The 22,164-nt window shown below is 39.7% G+C and overlaps 1 protein-coding gene across 5 annotated transcripts in view; it reads left to right on the top strand.

Moving 5' to 3' along the window:
• SPAG6 (sperm associated antigen 6) overlaps window positions 1-22,164 on the top strand; it is a 69,072-nt gene that overhangs the window by 39,531 nt on the left and 7,377 nt on the right. For 4 of the 5 annotated variants that reach the window (XM_053895845.1, XM_053895846.1, XM_019460563.2 and 1 more), the window contains 6 exons: window positions 3,070-3,275; window positions 4,227-4,400; window positions 5,864-6,016; window positions 9,618-9,809; window positions 18,802-18,918; window positions 21,091-21,236. In XM_053895845.1, the coding sequence (XP_053751820.1) occupies window positions 3,070-3,275; window positions 4,227-4,400; window positions 5,864-6,016; window positions 9,618-9,809; window positions 18,802-18,918; window positions 21,091-21,236 (988 nt within the window). The remainder of the gene's footprint in view (window positions 1-3,069; window positions 3,276-4,226; window positions 4,401-5,863; window positions 6,017-9,617; window positions 9,810-18,801; window positions 18,919-21,090; window positions 21,237-22,164) is intronic. The other variant, XM_053895847.1, reaches the window with a different exon arrangement.

Raw genomic sequence — 22,164 nt, 5'->3', positions numbered from 1 at the left:
TGAAGTCTCAAGTACAGAATGAGTCGGCTCCATCCATGTTGTGGGAAGCTTGCTACCTTCACAGGAAGTCTTCCTCCAGGGCCATCCCTGGCCTTCCTCACATTTAACATCACTGTTGTGGACAGAGTGGAGAACAGCTTGGGGGGCGCCGGGGTGGCTCAGTTGGTTAAGAATCTTTAGCACAGAGCCCACTTCAGATCCTCTGTCCCTCATCTCTCTTGGCCCCTCCCCAACTCAGGCCCCCCCACCTCTCTCTCAGAAAAAAAAAAAAAAAAACAACAAAAAACTAAAAAAAGAGAATAGCTTTGGTTGGGATTGGGTAACAAGTCAGAAGAACAGTTTGCTTTATTATTAACATTATAGACTTTTATTTATTATTATTATTAACATTTATTATTAACACGATAGAGTTGAGGAAACGGAGGGTATGGCACTCTAACAGCAAGTCAAGAAAAGGATAAAATGCATGGGAATTACAAAGATAATAGATTTTTTTAAAAAAGACCCTCAGTGTTTATTAACGGTTTACCGCATATCGTTACTCTTAGGAAACATTAAAAAAAAAAAAGTGAACATTCACATAGATGAACTGATCCTTCTGTTGTTTCGAAACAAAATGTGCAGCCCATTACAGACCTTCTCAACTTACAACAGGGTTATGTCCTGAGAAATCCATTGTGAACCGAAAAGATCCTAAGTCGAAAACGCGTTTTTATTTTTTTTTAAATTTTTTTTTCAACATTTATTTATTTTTGAGACAGAGAGAGAGAGAGCATGAACAGGGGAGGGTCAGAGAAAGAGGGAGACACAGAATCCGAAACAGGCTCCAGGCTCTGGGCTGTCAGCACAGAGCCCGACGCGGGGCTCGAACCCGCGGACCGCGAGATCATGACCTGAGCCGAAGTCGGACGCTTAACCGACTGAGCCACCCAGGCGCCCCCGAAAACGCGTTTGACACACCTAACCTGCAGCTTAGCCTCGCCGACCTTAAACGTGCTCCGAACACGTACATTCGCCTCCGGTTGGTCAAAATCATCAGACGCAGAGACTACTTTGTAACGGAGTGCTGAGTGTCTCCCGTAATTTAGCGAGCACGGCACGGAAGGCGGAACACAGAAGGGTCGCGTGGGTGCAGCACGGTTGTGAGTGTATCGGTTGTTCAGCCTGGTGACGGCGCAGCTGTCCCGGGAGCTGAGGCTTCGCCGTCCCTGCCCAGCATCAGCAGACAGCCTAGCGCCTGTGTAGGTATCGATGGCCTGGGAAAAGCTCCGAACTCAGAATTCAAAGCACGGTTTCTGCTGAACGTATATCGCCTTCACACCATCATCAGGCTGCAAACTCTTAAGCCAAATCATCCCAAGGCGGGACTGTGTATACATTCCAGGTGCTCTTAAATATGTACACATAAAGTTGACATGACTACAGCACCTGGATTATTTGGACTGAATCGAATTAAGTAACATGTTACTAATTAACGAAATATGAAAATTCTATACATAAATCACGTACGGTATCACACTTTACGTTTTCTTTCAATTTTCCCCGGGTGCGACAGATAACAGTAATCACCTATTTCACCTGCTGTCTCCATGGGTCTTCAGGTAATTGCAGTAGAATCCCAGAGAAGCTTCTGGGGAATCTGTTATATTGGGAGGTTGATATTCCAGTCTGTTGCTGTTGTCCTTTTTTTATTTTTTAACCATCTTCCTCTTATCTGCCTCTCGTTCTTGAGATTACATATTAACTTCCCATTGTATTTCGTATTTCATGTTAGATTTTTAAAATGGAAACATGTTTGCTAATCAATGTAGTGTTAATTTGTAGAAGTGGGTCATGTGCACCAGAGTTGATGTGCGTCTGACACATAATAACCTTCCATTGATACTCATCTAATGAGAGAAGGAATGCATCATTTATATAATATTGGAACTTCTAGGATAATGATAATAATTGAAGGAAAACAAATATTGGACACTGTAACCTGTATTTTCCAACATTATTTCCTTTTAGAAAATGTGATATTACCAATCTTTTGAGAAATTAAACACTGTGTTTTTTTTCTTAATGAAAGACTTTAAGTGATATGCTAAATAGGTATCTTAGCTTGGCTATTAAGACATAAATTACCAAGGCACTACAAATCTGGGAAAATGAGAACATAATCTGGAAGGAAGAGATTATAGAAATGGGTATATGTGATTCAGTAAGAGAGGCCATGAATACGACGAGAGGAGAATCCGTAACTATGTATGGTGTTTTATACTTCTCAAAAGACATTTTTTACATATATATTATATATTGTATATTATATATTATATGGGTCTGCCTGCTTGTTTCCCTCACTCTATAATTTAAGATGGGTTATTTTTACAGCTGTTTTTCTTGGACACACAAGTAAATCGGCATGTATATTCAAAAGGTTTTACTTCTGACATGCAAAATGGTTAAGAGAAATGCTTCCCTTTGTGTAAACATAAACATTTATGTATTAAAGCATGTTCAGTTGTAGATCTCATTTTACACGTACAGTGAAAACGCATCTTTTAATTTTGAACAAGTTAAATTCTTTTAAAAAGTACTGTCAGATGAAAGGAATTTAAAAATTGACATTATTGGCCCAAGATTCATGTTAATGTTTACTCATGTAAATAGCACAAAATACTGCCTAATTAGTGTGGTTGGTAAATTTTTGGTACTTTAATTTTCTCTGTTATTGTAAACCATGCATAAAATGCTTGCCTATTGAGAAGTGAAGAATTGTCAGAGCTTAAACAGCTGACATCTGCTTACTCTCTTAAAAAAAAAAAAAAAAGAATAACAAGCCATTTCAGCCTAATCTACCTCAAATGTGTTCATGTAAATGGAGGTCCATCTATTGACCTGTATTCTTTTCAGCTCAGGATTGGTCCACATGGTTTATGAAACCGGGAAGGCTGATTTGAAATGCAGATGTCGACACAGTGAAGTACACCCTCCCCTTTTTTCTTTGCTGTATCTGTCAGGGTGAAAAATGGCTCGCACAAGGGTCAGTCACCCATCCTCACTTCATTACTTTTCTTGGACCCACAGAACTGTCACAAGCTGTGGTGGACGCGGGAGCAGTTCCTCTGTTAGTCCTCTGTATCCAGGAGCCAGAAATTGCTTTGAAAAGGATTGCTGCTTCGGCCCTCAGTGATATTTCAAAGCATTCTCCAGAGTTAGCACAGACCGTAGTGGACGTGGGGGCCATCGCTCACTTAGCCCAGATGATCCTGAACCCCGATTCCAAATTAAAGGTACTCGAAAATGAAGTTCAGACAAACAAACAGACAAATCAGGCTTCTGACTACCTAAGAAAATGGAAATGGGAGGAGCTTAATATTGTACATTTAAAAATAATTAGGAGGTTATTGAAAACAGATATGGGTATGTTATGTATTTGGTCTTTTAATATGTGGACCTTCTGCTGTAGAGATTAGACGATAGACATATCTGGTTAAAATATGCGCAATGCTGTAGACTGCACGTAGCATCAGTATGAACACTATTAAATAAGGAATTACACAATGACTGAGTCTCAGGGTGGGCAGGGGCCCAAAGGTTTTCTAGCCCACCACTATTATGTTTAAGTTTCTTATGAAAATTGCCGTGTTTATCTTAGTCATTTTGTTTTTAGTTTCCTTCATTGTATCGAGATTTATTTCTATGTCTTTTTTTTTTTACAGCTTTCTACGATCTAATTTTCAGTGAATAGTCACTAACTATACTTGCATATTCTAGTAGTTATTTTCTATAAGATTTTAAAATCTTAGTTAATGTTAACTCAGTCATGGAAAGTTCTTTGAAACGGTATCAGCATGATGCCCAAAATAAGAGGTGACTTCGGCTTGATCATTTTTGCACTACCTTACCGCCCGTGTCATAAATTAATAATGTGAGTGTTCATTAAGAAATATTATTCATCCAAAGGTCATCTTCTTTGATCATCTGCATGGATAAAGAGACTTAAATAGTCCACAGAAGGATGAAGACATTTAACTTGGAGATTAGGGAATTTAAGAAATGCAGTGTTTAGGTATAAGAGAGTAGGAATTGATGGTCTCAAGACTCCTAAAATCTAAGGTTGTGTTAGAAATGTAGTTGTCTTTTCCCTTTTATCCAGGAATTTGAGTGTAAAGCTGTTCAGATCGGAGCTCTGCAACAAGCTCTGTGTCACGTTTCGTTTTATTTTGGGTTTCGCTCCACAGCGTCAGGTCCTTTCGGCTCTCAGTCAGATTGCTAAGCACTCCGTGGACCTGGCAGAAATGGTGGTTGAGGCAGAGATTTTCCCAGTTGTACTCACCTGCCTGAAGGACAAAGATGACTACGTGAAGAAAAATGCTTCTACTTTAATTAGAGAGATTGCAAAACATACACCGGAGGTAAAAAAAAAAAAATATATATATATATATATATATATACACACACGTATATATACGTATATGTGTATATATATACACGTATACGTATATATATACACGTATATACACGTATACGTATATATACACGTATATACACACGTATACGTATATATATACACGTATATACACGTATACGTATATATATACACGTATATACACGTATACGTATATATATACACGTATATACACGTATACGTATATATATACACGTATATACAGGTATACGTATATATATACACGTATATATACGTATACGTATATGTATACGTATATATAGGGTTTTAAGCTACAGGAACACGTAGTTCGTTTTTATGTAAAACATCGGTTTGTTTACAGGGCACGAGTGCTGTGCCACACGATCTGGTTGGGTGAGGGCTTCTCATCCTCAGCGCTATGGACACTTTGGACGGGGTGATTCTTTGTTGCTGGGGCCTGTCCTGTACCCCATAGGGTGGATGTTTAGCGGCCTTCCTGGCCTCTCCCCACTAGACGCCAGTAGTACCCCTACCCCCATCACGACAAAAATGTCTCCAGAGATTGCCAGATGTTTCCCAGGGGACAAAAAAGTGCCCCTAGGTGAGAACCACCGGGTTATGTCAAAGGAGTTTGAGCCTAAAATCTCAGTTTTTTAATAATTTCCTGCTTTCCACTTCTAAATTGTGGGGGCCGTGGGCTTTTGACATCCAGGCCATTCTAGGTCAGCTGGGAGTAGTGCGAGACAGTGTGCCTCTGGGTGTGAAGAGACCGCCAGGCCCACAGCCTCGAATCACCCCTCTACTAACTGCTTGAGTTCTCAGATGCTGAAGGAGTAACGACGAAGCAAGTCCGGGTAGATTCTCAAGTTGTATTTTCTCCCGTGTATATTTTGACTGATCAATTTCATTTCACTAAACTTAGTTCAAGTCCTCATTCTTTTTGTCACCTCACATCTTCATCTGGTTGAGATGGTTCAAGATTGAAGACTGGCAATCAGCCAGTAATCATTGCTAGCAAAGGGGGGATAATTAGGCTAGAATATTTCCAGTCTGACATTGTCTTTTGGCATCTGGTGATTAATGTGCTCCAGACTCCCGCATTGTGACTGGGGGTTTCCGTAGTTAGCTAGTTATGAACTAGCCCTAGGCTTAGTGTCTAGGTGAGGAATTTTGACATCCATTAAAATCAGGATGAAAGGTGTGCTGTCGATGCATGAAAAATTGAAACCACCGAGTGGCTCCTCACCACGAGTCTATCTGCACTTTTGAAACTGCGGGATTATTATACTTGTACGTTTCCTTAATGAATACAATAATCTCACTAAATACTTCAGATTTCACTAGATGGCTTTTAGGTCCTCCCTAAAAAAAATTTGGCAAGACTAAAGTCATATTTGCAGGCCACCTTACGCTCCACGGTCACGGTGATTGGCTCTCCTTGTCTCCTAGCTTTCCCAGCTGATAGTTAACACAGGAGGAGTGGCTGCCGTGACTGACTGTATCGGGTCCTGCAAAGGAAACATAAGATTGCCTGGCATCATGATGCTCGGCTATGTCGCGGCTCATTCTGAGAACCTGGCGATGGCGGTGATCGTCTCCAAGGTCTGTGCTTGTGTCATTTCGTCTAGTTACTGCAGGGACGTGTTCTAACACAGAGCCACAGACACATGCTCTCCCACAGAGCATAAAGTATAACTGACCGGAGTAAAAGAACTACCTGAACAAATGTTTTCGAGGCTCATGAATAAGTGTCCCAAAGCAACGCTTGAAATAAAGTTTACTCTGCAGGAGTTTACAATTGTAGCCAGTGTTTAGTAGCAGCCAACTATCAACGCCTCTGAGTATTGGTATTTTGTGCATTTAAATAGTCAATGTACTGGGCCCCTGGGTGGCTCAGTCGGTTAAGCGTCTGACTCTTGGTTCCGGCTCGGGTCATGATCTCATGGTCTGTGAGTTCGAGCCCCGTGGCAGGCTCTGCGCTGACAGCGTGGAGCCCGCTGGGGATGCCCTCTCTCCCTCTCTCTCCGCCCCCTCCCCTGAGCGCTCTTTCTCTCTCAAAAACAAATAAGCTTGAAAAAATATTGAGTGTATTTGGATCTTGAAGGATTGACTGCACATTTACAGACACTTAAAGCACACTTTGATTTATGTATGAAACAACTGTTATAAACAACATTCCTGGTGGTCGTCTTTATTATTCTCTGACGTCTACACATTATCCTGTTTCCCGTCACTTGGGTAGGAGATGACAAGACTAGGTCTTCCCTTCTTTTTAATTTTTTTTTCAATGTTTTTTATTTATTTTTGGGACAGAGAGAGACAGAGCATGAAAGGGGGAGGGGCAGAGAGAGAGGGAGACACAGAATCGGAAACAGGCTCCAGGCTCTGAGCCATCAGCCCAGAGCCCGACGCGGGGCTCGAACTCACGGACCGCGAGATCGTGACCTGGCTGAAGTCGGAGGCTTAACCGACTGCGCCACCCAGGCGCCCCAGGTCTTCCCTTCTTTACCCGCCTTCTCTCCGTCAGCTTTCGTGAACTAATTTCTCTTCTCAGAGGTAGGCAATTCAGAGGACACATCAGATAGTAATGTTTTTGTTTCCTTGCTCTAGGGATTTGGCCCTATCTCAGCTCGGTATTGACCCACCACGGAGTGTCGCCTTGGCACGTAGTAGGTGCTCGAAAAATATTTCTTGAATGAATAAATACTGATCTCCCAAAGAATGCTTCAAAAGCTGTAGGCTTACAGTGTCTCTGGCAACCCTCTAGGGTGTGGGTTTCTTATCAGCATAGAAAACCTGCTGCTGTATGTTAAACAGAAGTGTGGATTTTTTTTTTATATCCCTTGCTAATCCTCAGAATAAAGAGGAACCTCAGATCTTTATTTTCTACCTATTCCTTGATAATTCTTTGCTCCCCTCCCTTTTTATCCTGCGCTTTTCCTTTTGTTCTTCTATTACCAAAGACTGTGATAGCGACTAGAGCGGTGGTACGGCTTTCTGAAGGGTCACCGTGGGGATATTATTGGGATTTTCGATTTGCAGTTCTCTGCGCAGAGCCAGAAAGCTTACACGTAGGAAAGCATGTAAGAAGCCATTACTTTTGCTCCCCGTGTTTCTTCCCCAAACTAACCAGGAGGCGCTCCCCTCCTTTGGTCTAGGGTCGCCGCTGTCCTCTCCCACCTAGTTTGCCCTTCAGTCAGTGAAGAGTGGGGCGGAGGCAGCCGCAGTTTGAGGCAAACCACACAGAGCCGCGTTATTCTTTCCTTTTCCTCCGCGGTACAGGGCCTAGTAATAACTCACATTCAAATAACACTTGGTAATTTTCAAAGCACATTCATAACAACCGAGGCCAGTAAGTCAGAATTTGGGGGGATGGGGAGAAGGTGCCTTCTCTCCCTCTTGCTGCTTCATTTGTGATGTATCCCAGAAGTATGGGGTTTCTGGAAAGGTTCCTCACTCTGCAGACAGATCTGACCTTTTTCGTATTGGCAGATGCACATTTTTAGTTGTAAGAAGGAAGCCAGTGAAGAGATATGGCAGGTTTCTTCAGGAAATTGGTCTTACTAATAACCAAATTTAAAGGCAGACGAGGGACGCCTGGGTGGCTCGGTTGGTTAAGCGTCTGGCTCTTGGTTTCAGCTCAGATCGTGATTTGTGAGTTCAAGCCCCGCATCGGACTCTGTGCTGACAGGGCAGAGCCTGCTTGGGATTCTCTCTCTCTCTCTGCCCCTCTCCTGCTCATACACTCACCCTCTCTCTCTCAAAATACATAAATGAACTTTTTTTTTATTAATTTTTTTTTTTTTTACGTTTATTTATTTTTGAGACAGAGACAGAGCATGAATGGGGGAGGGTCAGAGAGAGGGAGACACAGAATCCGAAACAGGCTCCAGGCTCTGAGCTGTCAGCCCAGAGCCCGACGCGGGGCTCGAACTCACGGACCGCGAGATCATGACCTGAGCGGAAGTTGGCCGCTTAACCGACTGAGCCACCCAGGCGCCCCAATACATAAATGAACTTTTAAAAAAATAAATAAAAAATACAGGCAGACAAAAAGAAAGTATACATGATCATTTGGCCTTTGCTATGGTAGCCTGACCATGTGACAAGATTGGCTTTTATGATACTAAATTTAAGGTGATAATTATCCTTTTTTTTATGACTAAATTTTTTTAAGTTTTATTTATTTATTTTGAAAGAGAGAGAGAGAGAGAGAGCACACGCATCAGCAGGAGAGGAGCAGAGAGAGGGAGACAGAATCCCGAACAGGATCTGCACTTGTCAGTGCGGAGCCTGATGCGGGGTTTGAACCCATGAACCGTGAGATCGTGACCTGAGCCAAAATCAAGTGTCAGATGCTTCACCGACTGAGCCACCCAGGCGCCCTGAGGTGATAATTATTATAGTCTCAAATGAGTTAGGAAGTTATGCCTGTACAGAATTTGGAATTATAAATCGATTTGGTTATTTGAGTCTTCCTTGGGTATATAAACTATGGTGTCTTTGAGACCCGTTAGTTAATTCTGCTTTGAGTATCGAGATAAAACTGAAGCCTGAGCGAAATACAAGCACATGCTATCTGTATAACAAAAGTAATCATTTCTACTTTGACATTTAATCATGTTAAAACGGAAAAAACTATCGTTTAAAAGTTAGCCAAAATAAGTGAAAATTATTTAGTATTCAGGAAAGTTTTTAGTGAAGGTACTTCATCTAAATGTTACTTAAATGGAATTCTGGCTCGTTCTTGTAATTTTGGACCTATAGTAGTTATTTTGTTGTCAGATCTATTATACTTGGTGAAAGGTGATTTTTTACAGGATTCTAAATTAACTTTTTAAACAAAGGCCGATAAAAGGTTTCAAAACCCTGAGCACTTTTATTTTGTCACAGTGGAATCTGGTTTTGCCCGTAATATGCTAGCCCGGGACATCTGTTGTTTGGTTAAATGCCTATTTGGGGAGGAAACGCTAGCAGAGATGTTCTTAGTTTAGTTGGATTGTTACAGATAATTAAGGTAAATTAGTTCTAGTCATTTTATCGACTTGAAAAATGACAGCCCCTGTGACGTGCTCATTTATCGAACCGTTGAGGAAAAAAAGGATCAAGGCCAAAATGATGCCTTCTGATGTTTGGGAGACACGGGAGCCTCTTTAATCCTGCTCTGGATTCATACCACTCGCTCTTTTGATGGACGCTGCAGGCTGTGCCCCAGTTGTCGGTCTGCCTGTCCGAAGAGCCAGAAGATCACATTAAGGCTGCGGCCGCCTGGGCCCTGGGACAGATTGGGAGACATACCCCGGAGCACGCGCGGGCCGTTGCCGTCACAAACACCCTGCCCGTACTGCTTTCGCTGTACATGTCCACGGAGAGCTCAGAGGATCTTCAGACAAAAGTAAGCGCTTCCTTTTTAACAGCTGGATGAAAATTTGCTAGACCTGACCCATTCTTAAAAATAATGTCATTTTAAAGGTGTTAAGTTATCATTATGGATCATGCTGATCTTATTAGTCAAGAAATACAAACTTGTCAGAAGAACTGAGGTTGAGGTGGCTTTTCTTTGAAAATCAGTCGCCCTTATCTCCAAAAGTCAGTGATATATATATGTATGATCTATATATGTGATGATCTATATATATGATCTATATCATATATCTATATATGATATCTATATATGTATGATCTATACATATGATCTATATATGTATATAGATATATATATCATGTATATATATGTATGTGTATATATATATATATATTTTTTTTTTAAGTCAGTGATGTATTTTAAAGAAAGTTCTCTATAGGTGCAGTGTGGTTTGTAAAGTGAATGACTGGGTTTTGCATTCTGCATTCACGTTGACTTTTCTTTTTTTTTTTTTTAACATTTACTTATTTTTGACACAGAGAGAGACAGAGCATGAATGGGGGAGGGGCAGAGAGAGAGGGAGACACAGAATCGGAAGCAGGCTCCAGGCTCTGAGCTGTCAGCCCAGAGCCGGACACGGGGCTTGAACTCACGGACCGTGAGATCGTTACCTGAGCTGAAGTCGGATGCTCAACCGACTGAGCCACCCAGGCGCCCCAACACGTTGACTTTTCTTATGGAATCGGAATTGAATAATAGGATTCTGGAGGTGGAATTGGTTAGAACTTTGGTCCGGTTAACATTAAAAAATTGAGTCGAAAAGAATTTAAGGTGCTTTCCAAAGGTATAATACAAGTGGTCAGAGGGTATTCTTGAAGCCATGATCTACCTCTTCTAACTCCAAGTCTGCTTGATCTTTTAATTATATGTTTTGTTTGTTCCTTAAAAGAAAAATGTCCATAAGATTCACTAAGTTAAACATTTATATATCATACATTAAAATTTTTTTTTTAATTTTTTTTTTTAATTATTTTTTTGAGAGAGAGAGAGGGAGACACAGAATCCAAAGCAGGCTCCAGGCTCCGAGCTGTCAGCACAGAGTCTGATGAGGGGCTCAAACCCACAAACTGTGAGATCATGACCTGAGCCAAAGTTGGACACTTAACCAACTGAGCCACCCAGGTGCCCTAAATCATGTATTTTTAAAAAAGACAAGCTTTCTGAAAAAATATTACCAGCTACTAGAAAGATTCACAAAGCATGAGTTTAATTAGGATGGGTTGTTTAATAGTTTTAGAATTTCAAAGAAAGAAAAAATGGTTCCCAGGATAGTCCCTATACTTTTCTGAAAGCAGTTTGCAGAATCGACTTGGACTGAGGAAAGTGCACAGAAAAGATAATAATTCAAAATAAACTAACGATAGTAAGTTCAATTCCATTTAAATTTTAGTTAAAACAATAAATTAACAAATCGGAAAGCATGTTTGCTGAAGCAACTTTACATGGTGTAACAAGGCAGGAAATTTACTTGAACGATACAGCTGAGGGGTTCTGAAAGTTACAGAATCACTTACTGGCTTTATAAACTTCTAAAAGTGAATTTATGTTTGTTTGGTTATATTTACACGTTATTTCACTACAGATTCATTGAGGGAAGTTTACTTCTAAGACTAACAGTTTTTCAATTTTTGTAAGACTTTCCAGATCACCGCAATGATTTAATAGATTCAGGGCTTCCCTTACATTTCTCCAGCGTCGAGTGGATGCTGGCTGGCAGTGCTTGGTAGAGAGGAAGACTGACAATATGCCAAGGCCTTTCCCTGGCTAACAGTTCTGTGACTCTTTGGCTTTCTGGTGAGAAACCACAATCGCCTTTCCAGTTTTGAGTTGTCCAAGTACAGCTGATTTACATATGTATCATTTCAACCTATGTATGTAGTTCTCTTTTTGCCTCATATTTTTTTAACCCATCACCCTGCTTGCCTTTTCTTCCTCCCTCTTTTCTCTCATTCGCACCTCCACTCCCCCCCCCCCCCACCTCCCTCCTCATTTCTTACCCTTCCCACCCTGACCTCTAGCGGTCCAAAGACTACGGCCTCCCCTAGCAGGGTCTCCACAGGTACAAGCTGTGCCCGATATGTAATAATAATCATGTTCAACTTCTGGATTACCAAGACATAAAGTATTAGCAGTATCTATCACTTTCAGATTCCTGCCTTGAACAACTTTTATTTGCCTTTAAGTTTTAGAAATAAAGGCATATGTTAGCTATAGACTGAATAATCAATTGTGGAGTCAAGAGCATTTATAGTTTGAGAAACCCTTATAAATAGTGTCTTAGGTAGCACTGTATACTTTTTACACGCTACTAAGTTTATATAACTTGGTTTTTAATGAATTGTTATCATGTTAGGTTGTGTAAATATCACTAGAGTAAAATAGGTTTGAGAACTTCACCTTTTGAAATAAGATTGTTTTTATTGTGTGTAAGTTTCACAAAATTAGTTTTATTCAAACATTCAGGTTTACTCATAGAAGTTAAGGTTCCTTTTGTCTATGTTTGATACAATATTTATTTTCAGGAAATACAGTGGGTATTAAATTAAAAAACGCGATCTTTATCAATCATTATCCTGTCAGCAATCTTTCCAAGGCCTTTTAAGTCCATCCAAATATTTTCTTATTGTAGGGACTTGATTATTATTTTTGCTTCCCCAAGGTTTCTTGGATTCTAACCTTGGCTGTTTTAAGGGCTTTACAATGAAAGTCCAAGTCTGTTTGATTTGACATTATCTCAGTAGGGAAAAATGTATCCAAGAGCTTTAGGAACCGTCTAATGGCATTTCTCATTTGTTACTCTGTGGCAGCTTTCACATTAAAGGCCACGTTGAAGTTCATTTTGTCCCAAAGGCAGGTCAGCTTCTGTAAGCATTCTCTAATTGGTTCTGATCCAGGAGAACCAATGAGCAGTCCCTTGGAATTGCTCGCATGTTTTCACACAGAACCTTCTATCTGCCTGCACCTAAGTTATTTCAAATGCCGTATTAAAAGCTGCAAAAAAATATCTAACTTTTATCTAACAAGCTCACCTACATACATTTTGAAACTATTCACACAGTTGCCTTTTCATCTGTTTTGATTTAGGGGCATCATACTGAAATGGTCCATCTTAGGTTGGCATCTGAGTAGGTTCATTCGATTACCTTCGTTACGAAAGTATTTCTAACATGACTTAATTATTGTGCTCTTCCCATCACAGTGGTCTCCCTTCGTTTTTTAGCAGCTTTATTGAAATATAGTTCATATGCCATATAATTCACCCACTTAAAGTATACAGTTCAATGGTTTTAGTACATTCACAGATGCAATCGTCCCCACAATCTAATTTTAGAACGTTTTCATTCCCCCCCCCTTAGGAATCACTCCATACCCTCCCTGCTTAGCTCCAGGCAACCATTAATTTACTTTCTGTCTTTGGAGATTTCCTCTTCTGGACACTTCATTTAAATGGAATTACACAGGGGCGCCTGGGTGGCTCAGTCAGTTAAGCATCCGACTTTGGCTCAGGTCATGACCTTGCGGTTGGTGAGTTCGAGCCCGGCGTCGGGCTCTGTGCTGACAGCTCAGGGCCTGGATCCTGCTTCGGATTCTGTGTCTTCCCCCTCTCACTGTCCCTCCCATGTTCATGCTCTGTCTCTCTCTGTCTCTCAATAATAAGTAAACGTTAAAAAAATTTTAACGGAATCATACATTGTATGTGGTCTTTGGTGCCTGGCTTCCTGTCACTTAGCGTAACTTTCAAGGTTCATCCATATTGTAGCACATACCAATATTTCGTTCCTTTGCATTGTCAAATAATATTCCATTGCATCACCATACTACATGTTGTTTACCCATTCACCAGTTAATGGACATTTGGCGTGCTTCTACTCTTTTATTATTATGAATAATGCTGCTGTGAACATAATGTACAAGTTTGTGTGTGGATGTATGTTTTCATTTCTCTTGGGTATAAACCTAGGAGTGGCATTTGCGAGGTCATATCATAACTCTTTTTAACACTTTGAGGAACGGCCAAACTGCCTTCCAATGTGGCTGCACCATTTCCTATATTCCCACCAGCAGTGTATGGGGTTCCAATTTTTCCACATTCTTGTTGAGAATGGTTATTACCTTTGTTTCTTCATTATAGCTCTCCCGGTAGGTGTGAATTGGTATCTCAGTGTGGTTTTGATCTGCATTTCCCTGATGGCTAATGATGCTGAAAAATCTTTTGATGTGCTTATTGGCCATTTGTATATCTTCTTTGGAGAAATGTCTGATCAGACACTTGGCCCATTTTTAATTTGGGCTGTTACCTTTTTATTACTGAGTAGGAGTTCTTTATATATCTCAAATACAAATTCTTTTTTTTTTTTAACGTTTATTTATTTTTGAGACAGAGAGAGACAGAGCATGAACGGGAGAGGGTCAGAGAGAGGGAGACACAGAATCTGAAACAGGCTCCAGGCTCTGAGCTGTCGGCACAGAGCCTGACGCGGGGCTCGAACTCATGGACCGCGAGATCATGACCCGAGCCGAAGTTGGTCGCTTAACCGACTGAGCCACCCAGGCGCCCCTCTCAAATACAAATTCTTATCAGATGTATGATTTACAAGTATTTTCTTCCATTCTATGGGTGGTCATCAGTTTATTGACAGTGTTTTAATGGGGTTCAGTTTGTTTTTTCTTTTCTTGCTCGCCCTTTTGGAGCCCAATCTAAAAAGACTTTGCCTAACACAAGGTCATGAAGATTTATGTTCCCCCTTCCTTTTAATAACTGTGACTCTTTGGGCTACAGTGCTTTCAGAACAAAATTAATTTTTGAATAAGAAACATTATTCATTTTAGGCAGTTTTCATTAATGATCATCCATTAAGGAGAGCAACAATAATTTTTGTTATTTCTTTTGTTTTCTGTGAAAAACAATTGAAGTCGTATCAAGTATTGATAATTTCATCTTGTTCATTCCTATTCTTATGTGTGTTGTTAAGAGATTAAAATATAGTGTTGCTAGTCGCTTACTGTGGGTTTTACAATAGTTTTTATTAATGTGGACAGAGTCAGCTTTTAGAGATGACAGAAAAATGAATGAATATAGACCTGTACATGGTATGCTACTTTATAGGAAAACCTGGCTCAAACCCAAGTTGCCCTAAATAGACAGCTCATGACTCCTTCTCTGATATCATCATATATTATGTATGCTTAAGGACAAACACTAGCTACTAAATGCTGTGACAATTAGAAAAATCCATAATCTAGTATTATTTCAAAGTAATAAATTACTTGATTTACTGAAATAATAGAGTTTGTTTACACCATATACATTCTCTATAATTCAGAGTATGCTGTTGTAAGAACTATTTTATTTTGTTCACTGCCATAAATAACCAAACATAAGGCATATTTTCTTTTTTAATCTTTTAAAATTTTTTTTTAAATTTATTTTTGAAGTGGAGAGAGAGACAGAGTGTGAATGGGGGAGGGGCAGAGAGAGAGGGATACACAGAATCCGAAGCAGGCTCCAGGCTCTGAGCTGTCAGCACAGAGCCCGATGCAGGGCTCGAACTCACGAGCTATGAGATCATGACCTGAGCCGAAGTCGGGCGCTTAACCGACTGAGCCACCCAGGTGCCCCCATTAGGCATATTTTCTAAAGGCTAATCAGTTTTAAACCCAACATATGACATGATCTTGTGTGTAGAAAATCCTAAGGAATACACACACACACACACACACACACACACACACACACACACAAATACTAGAACTAGTAAGAGTTCAAGATCACCAGATATAAAATCAGTATATTAAAATATATCATAGGTTCATATGCTGGTAATAAACAATTTAAATATGAGGGGTGCCTAGCTGACTCAGTTGGTGGAGCGGGCGACTGTTGATCTCGGGGTCATGGGTTCAAGATCCACGATGGGTATAGGGATTATAAATAAACTTAAAAAAATATGAAATTAAGACAATAGTTTCATTCACAGTAGTATCAAAAAGAATAAAATACTTAGGCATAAATTTAATAAGAGAAGTATAGATTTTTACACTGAAAGCTACCAAACATTGCTGAAAAAAGTTAAAGAAGGTCAGAATAAATGGAGAGAGACCTTCCACGTTCATGGACTGGAAGATTCGATATTGTTCAGATGGAAATACTGGCCAAATCGATCTATATATTCAATACAATCTCTGTCATAATCCCAACTGGCTTCCCCTCTCCCCTGAACTTGAGAAACTGATCCTAAAATTCATAAGGAAATGCAAAGGACCAGACTAGTCAAAACAATCTTGTAAAGAGACTTATACTACCCAATTTGAAAACTTACTACAAAGCTACAACAATCAAGATAGTATGGTAATCAAGATATATGGTACATATATCGATGTAACTGAATTTTGAAAATCTGAAATAGACCCTTTTACGGTCAATTGATTTTTCACAAAGGTTCCAAGGCAATTTAATGTGAAAAGGATTAAGTCTTTTCAGCAAATGGCACTGAGACAATTATTATATCCTCAAACATAAAATATTAATTTGGACCCCTATCTCATACCATATACCAGAATTAACTAAAAATGGATCATAGATCTACGTATAAGAGTACAAAACTCTTATAAGAAACCTTGGCTTAGGCATTAATTTCTTAGAAATGACACCTAAACACAAGTGATAAACAAAAACATTCATCATGTGGTTTTTACCAAAATGGAAAGCGTGTACGCTTTCAAAGACACCATTAAGAAAATAAAAAAAAAGCCATAGACTTGAAAAAATAATTTGCAAATAATACATTCAAGAAAATACCTGTATTCAAAATACATAAAGGGCTCTTACAACTCAAAAATAAGAAGACAAATGACCCACTTAAACAATGGGCAAAAGATCTGAATAGATATTTTACCAACAAATGACCAATCAGTATGTGAAACAACGTTCAACCTCATTAGTCACTACAGAAATGGAAGTCAAAAAACCATAATGAGCTATTAATTCACACCCACAAGAATGGCTACAATTAATAAGACAGTACCAAGCGTTGATCATTATTTGGAGAGTCTCGAACCTTCGAACCTTCTTACATTACTGGTGGAAATGTAAAATGTTGCAGTCACATTGAAAACCAGTCTGGCAATTTCTCGAAATAGTAATGCTATCACATGGATGAACCCCAAAAACATTACACTTAGTGAAAGACACCAGACTCCAAAGTTCACAGATTTTATGATTCCACTTACATGAATTGTCCAGAAAAATAAAATTTATAGACAGGAAGTAGGTTCGAAGTTGCCCAGGGCTGGTAGGGGAGTCACTACAAATGGAATGAAGTTCCTTGCTGGGACGATAAAGATGTTCTAAAAATTAGGTTGTGGTGAGAGTTGTACCACTCTGTAAATTTACTAAAAACCCACTGAATTATGTACTTAAAATGAGTGAATTTACGGTATATGTTATATTTCAATAAGGGTTGTTAAAAAATCTAAAGCCCAGAAATTGACAAGTTAATAAAATATTAATTGATATACTTTCTAGAAGTATGGAGTCATAAATCAAGTATACTTCTTGACAAAGGATAGTAAAGTTCAGTGAATTTCTAGGATCATTAGACTCTTCTAGAATTCTCAGTTAATAACTCAATAGTATATCACCATGGTACGGTGGTTGTGATCTGTGTTACACAATTAGTAGACCTTATCACCAGTAGCGGTTAAGTTAAATTTGTCAGCCTGCTAAGGTCACCATGATCCTAAGACGGCTCGCAAAGATATATCTAGGTGTGTCGGGGACTGAAAGTTTAGTCCCAACTTACTTGTGGAAGAAAGCTGGGTTGCGTTTCTTACCTTCCTTGCTTTATTTCATCTAGTTTATGAAACAACGTTTGAGGACAAACGTATCGAGAGAGAAGTTATGCAGGACTGCTTAGCCCGGGGTTCTGGGAAACCATAAAATTAACAGGGCCTTTACTGATAGCACAAATGTGATGAAAGTTTTCCCTGAGTTTACAGTTTTGCCAATTGTAAAATTCATGATGTGAGAATCAGAACGCTCCTTGACATTTCAAAAGCACTGTTAAACAGTCAGTAGTAGGATCGCAGAAGACCAGGTTGGCTAAGGCCTGAGAGAGAATGGGCGATCGGAGGAAGGAAGCACAGAACCACATACAAGCAGGTGTGGGATTCCAGGGGGAAACAGCTGTGGGCCAACCTGACTGGGGGGCCTTCCGAAGTGAAGGGGGCAGGCTTTGATACAAGGAAACAGAATCACAACCAGCCGTGGCCTTAGAGCTGGCCTCAGGGATGCGCTACAGTCACATCAGGACCCTTCTTCAGCCACACTTGGTGTCACTGTGAAATACAAAGTGCTGGGGGCAGAGGGGAAGTATCTGTTCTTGAGCTTGTGGATAATACCCTCCCTGCTGCCGAGGGGACCTCTCCCGTACGGTCGGGTCGATCTTTGTGAATGGGGCAGTTTCACATCTGCAAATGTTCACTGAATTACGCACATAGAACCTTTCTGACTATATACCTAGAAGTCATGAAACCTTTTAGAGAACACAGAATGTTTGATAATGACTTTCTACAATGAACTGAGTGTTTTCTACTTGTTGGTTGGAAGGAATAGGACATATTGGTGCTCTCATGGCTTAACATATACAAAGTTTTACACGAATAAGATATAATACATATTAATTTAGAGTCTATAGCTTTATGCTTAATTTTACTTTGCTCATAGGTTATTTTAAGAGATCAATAATACACCACACATTCTAAAGTTTAACATGAAGGCAACCGGCAGGTAGGTGAAACCCATGCCAGATAGAAATTTTTCTGACACCCATCTTAAACAATGAAACACCTGCAGGTTGGACTGGAAATTCACTGTATTTTCAAATTCTAGGAACATGAGCCATGAATTTTGGTCAAGCTTTGATTATTACTTTGGTCTGTATTTTGCTTTGCATTTCAATAGAGTAAGAAAGCCATAAAGAGTATCCTACAAAAATGCACCTATTTACCGGCCCTTGAGCCGTTTCTGTATGATGCGCCCCCCAATATCCTGAAGCACGTGGTTGGACAGTTCAGTAAGGTAAGAGATGCTCTCTTTTCTGAAAGTGGGGGAAGAACATTTCAATGGCTTGTTAATTTCTTTTTCCTCCGGTTGGGTCAATGTCTCCTTCCGAGAGATGGGGGCAGGGCTTTACTCCTTAGTTCTCACTGACTATCACGACAGGGAAGGCAACATAGGTTAATAACATTCACATAAGTCAAAAAAGATTCACACATAAATAATTCATACTTCCTCCTTCACATTTTCCTCACAGCCTCTACTGTCCTTTTTAGTGTTCTTGGGGAGAAGACAGTATGTCAACATATAAAAACCCCATAATACAGACAGTTTATAGTGATAGGTAATTTAGCAATTATCCTGGTGTCTGTTGGTCTCACTCATCTGGGAACACCGCAAAGATCTTCTAAAGAAAAATAAAAAGGTCTCCGAGCCATGTATGACAAAGTCCGTGCACTCTTCTGGAGATGCTTTCAGAGCGTCATTTAGAGTTTATTGACTCATTTTACGAACGGTTTTTAACAAATATAGCCACCATATTTCTTAGATCATTGCAGATTAAAAGTAGTAAGGTAGAAAGGTCAAGCTGCTGGACGTGGGCTTAGCCAGCAGGACTGACTGCCACTAGCAAAGGCCGAGAAAGAATGATGGTGTTCCCACGGCCATCGATGGCCAGGATGGTAACTCAGGCTGTAAAGAACTGATTAAATGGTGCTCAGATTTCATTTAAGAAAACGAGGTCTCTGGAAGTAGCATCCCAGAGTTGTTCTGAGCTCAGGCTCTGGAGCTGGAGGGCCCGGATTTTCCATTTACCAGCTGTAATATCTTTAGCAAACTCTTGACCTCCCTAAACCTTAGTAGGCTTACCCATAAAACAGGGAGTAATAAGAGTTCCTGTTTTATAAGGTCATTGTAAAGATTAAATGAGATGTTATACATAAAGAATTTAGCTTAATCTCAGGCACATATTAAACACTCACCCCCCCCTCCCGCCACTGAAAACCACACGATGTTTTTAAGAAATGAAACACGGAAGTACTTAAGGTTGACTTTCATAAACTAATGCACATAGATGGGGGCCAAATTCCTCTGAATGGTTATAAAGCTAACGTAAAGGAGGTACTACTCTTTGCATACTAGATTTCTCCAAACAATGACGAATGAAAACTATATATTGTTACAACTTTTAAACTAGGTCCTGTACCTGCTTAGGTCTAGTTTAAGGTATTCATCTGAAAGACAATACTATCTTTTAACAGCCTTCAGTTCTCTGTCTTCCACGATCTCCAACAGCTTGGCTGACCCTCAAGCACCTGAGTCACCGGACAGCGGAAGGTTTCACATTCCTCAGGATATGGTTGCCTCGGGATATGGTTGTGTGTGTCCAACACTTATGTTCTGCTTCCACTTCTAAAAAATAAGCCAAATCCGTCCCCCGCCCCGGGTACTAGTTAAGAAACTGAGCAGCGATTTTGATCAACTAAAAGGGGAAGGGAGTGGGTTGCTGAGTGGCCCGTCTACAGAGTCATCAGCTCTTGAGAAGGAACAGCTGACATTATCTCTGAACGTTTTATTTTATGGTCTAGAGTGAGGTATTCTAGTTTTATTGAACTTGCTAAGAAAATGAAGACTGACCTGAACTGAGTTCAAAATAAAACTGAGTTCAAAATCCACTAAACCCAACGGGATTTGTGGAAGTTAAAATAAAGACAGTTACCGCATAGCATATACTCTTACAAACATGTGCCTTTGGGAGTATTTGCTTCAGGCAGAATTTTGTGTTCTTTTCTTTTTTAAGTTTATCTGTTTATTTTTGAGAGTGAGAGAGGGAGAGAGAGAAAGAAAGAGAGAGAACCCCAAGCAGGTCCTGCGCTGTGGGGCTTGAACTCACAAACCGTGAGATCATGACCTGGACTGAAGTCAAGAGTCGGATGCTTAACCGACTGAGCCACCCAGGTGCCCCTGTGTCTTCTTAAGCAAACGATACCAGAGCACTAGACTCCTAGGAACCGACACATTTCTAAAAAGACTACATTTTACTTCTAACTGGCAGCAAACTTAGGTTCATTATGTTACAGATCTATTGCACATAAATTCTCTTTTACATTTCCTCAGCTGTATTATTTCTTTTGACTAGCAATAATCCCACTTGGAAAAGGAAAGCTGACAATTTTACGTGCTTGGCTTTTCAAGGTACTGCCACATGACAGCAAAGCTCGACGACTTTTCGTAACAAGTGGTGGACTGAAAAAGGTTCAAGAGATAAAGGCAGGACCCGGCTCTCTGCTCCAAGAATACATCAACAGTATTAACAGCTGTTACCCGGAGGAGATAGTAAGGTAGGAAAAACGGACTTTGAGAAGTTCAAAATTATAATGCGGGCTTTCTGTTTTGAGGTCTGGATTTTGTATCCACCGTGTCAACACGTGGTCTTGGAAATACTACATAAGACCAACGTGTACCTTTAATTCTACCTTGATCTCTTTTCCCCCCTCAAATTGAATAATGTTCTGATTGACACACACACATCTCCAAGTCATACTGGAATGTCATTTGAGACATATCTATACTAACACATGCTTTATTAAAGAGCACCCAAATGCAGAGCCCAAGTTAAATTAACAGTCTTTAATGTGAGCTTGATTTAGGAAGGGCCTATGGATTCTGATTTTCATGGTTTCCTGCATATTATTTTTCTGCCTTAGGCTCACATTTATATTAATAGGAGTCTAACAAATAGAAAAGAGATGTTGAGTGGTAAAAAGAAAGTTCCTATCTATATTTGAAAAAAAAATCATGTTTGCGATTTGCAGGTGCCTCGTAGTAATGTAGCAGTTAGTTCTCTTCAAGATTAATTGTTTTAATAAGATTGATTTGTAGAGCATTAAACCTAAGCCTCAGTCCTTTTAAGTCGAAAGTACTATACCACTAATACCAAAATAAATAAGAGCAAAGTTACCAAGATAGAATGATTTAAACAACTGAGTTTTGAAAAATGCCCATAAACATTCAAGAATGTTTATCTGTATTTATCTGTATTTGTCTAATATTTGTCTACATATTTATCTGTATTTGTCTAATCCTACTTTCATTTCTTATTTTGTCTACTTAATATTAGAGAATATAAATTTGCAACATTTAAACCAATGTTTAATATACTTCTTCCTATTTAATATCAATATGTGGTAACACTCATTGTAAAATCACAAAATAATTTTAAGATTAAAATTTGTCTTCTTTTCATATATATTCTTCCAGCAGGTTCTT

Source organism: Panthera pardus, unplaced genomic scaffold, assembly GCF_024362965.1.
Source record: "Panthera pardus isolate Hobbes unplaced genomic scaffold, ASM2436296v1 HiC_scaffold_6, whole genome shotgun sequence".
Taxonomy (NCBI): Eukaryota; Metazoa; Chordata; class Mammalia; order Carnivora; family Felidae; genus Panthera; species Panthera pardus.
Note: the sequence above shows the minus strand (reverse complement) of the source record. Positions and strands in the feature narration are given on the sequence as shown.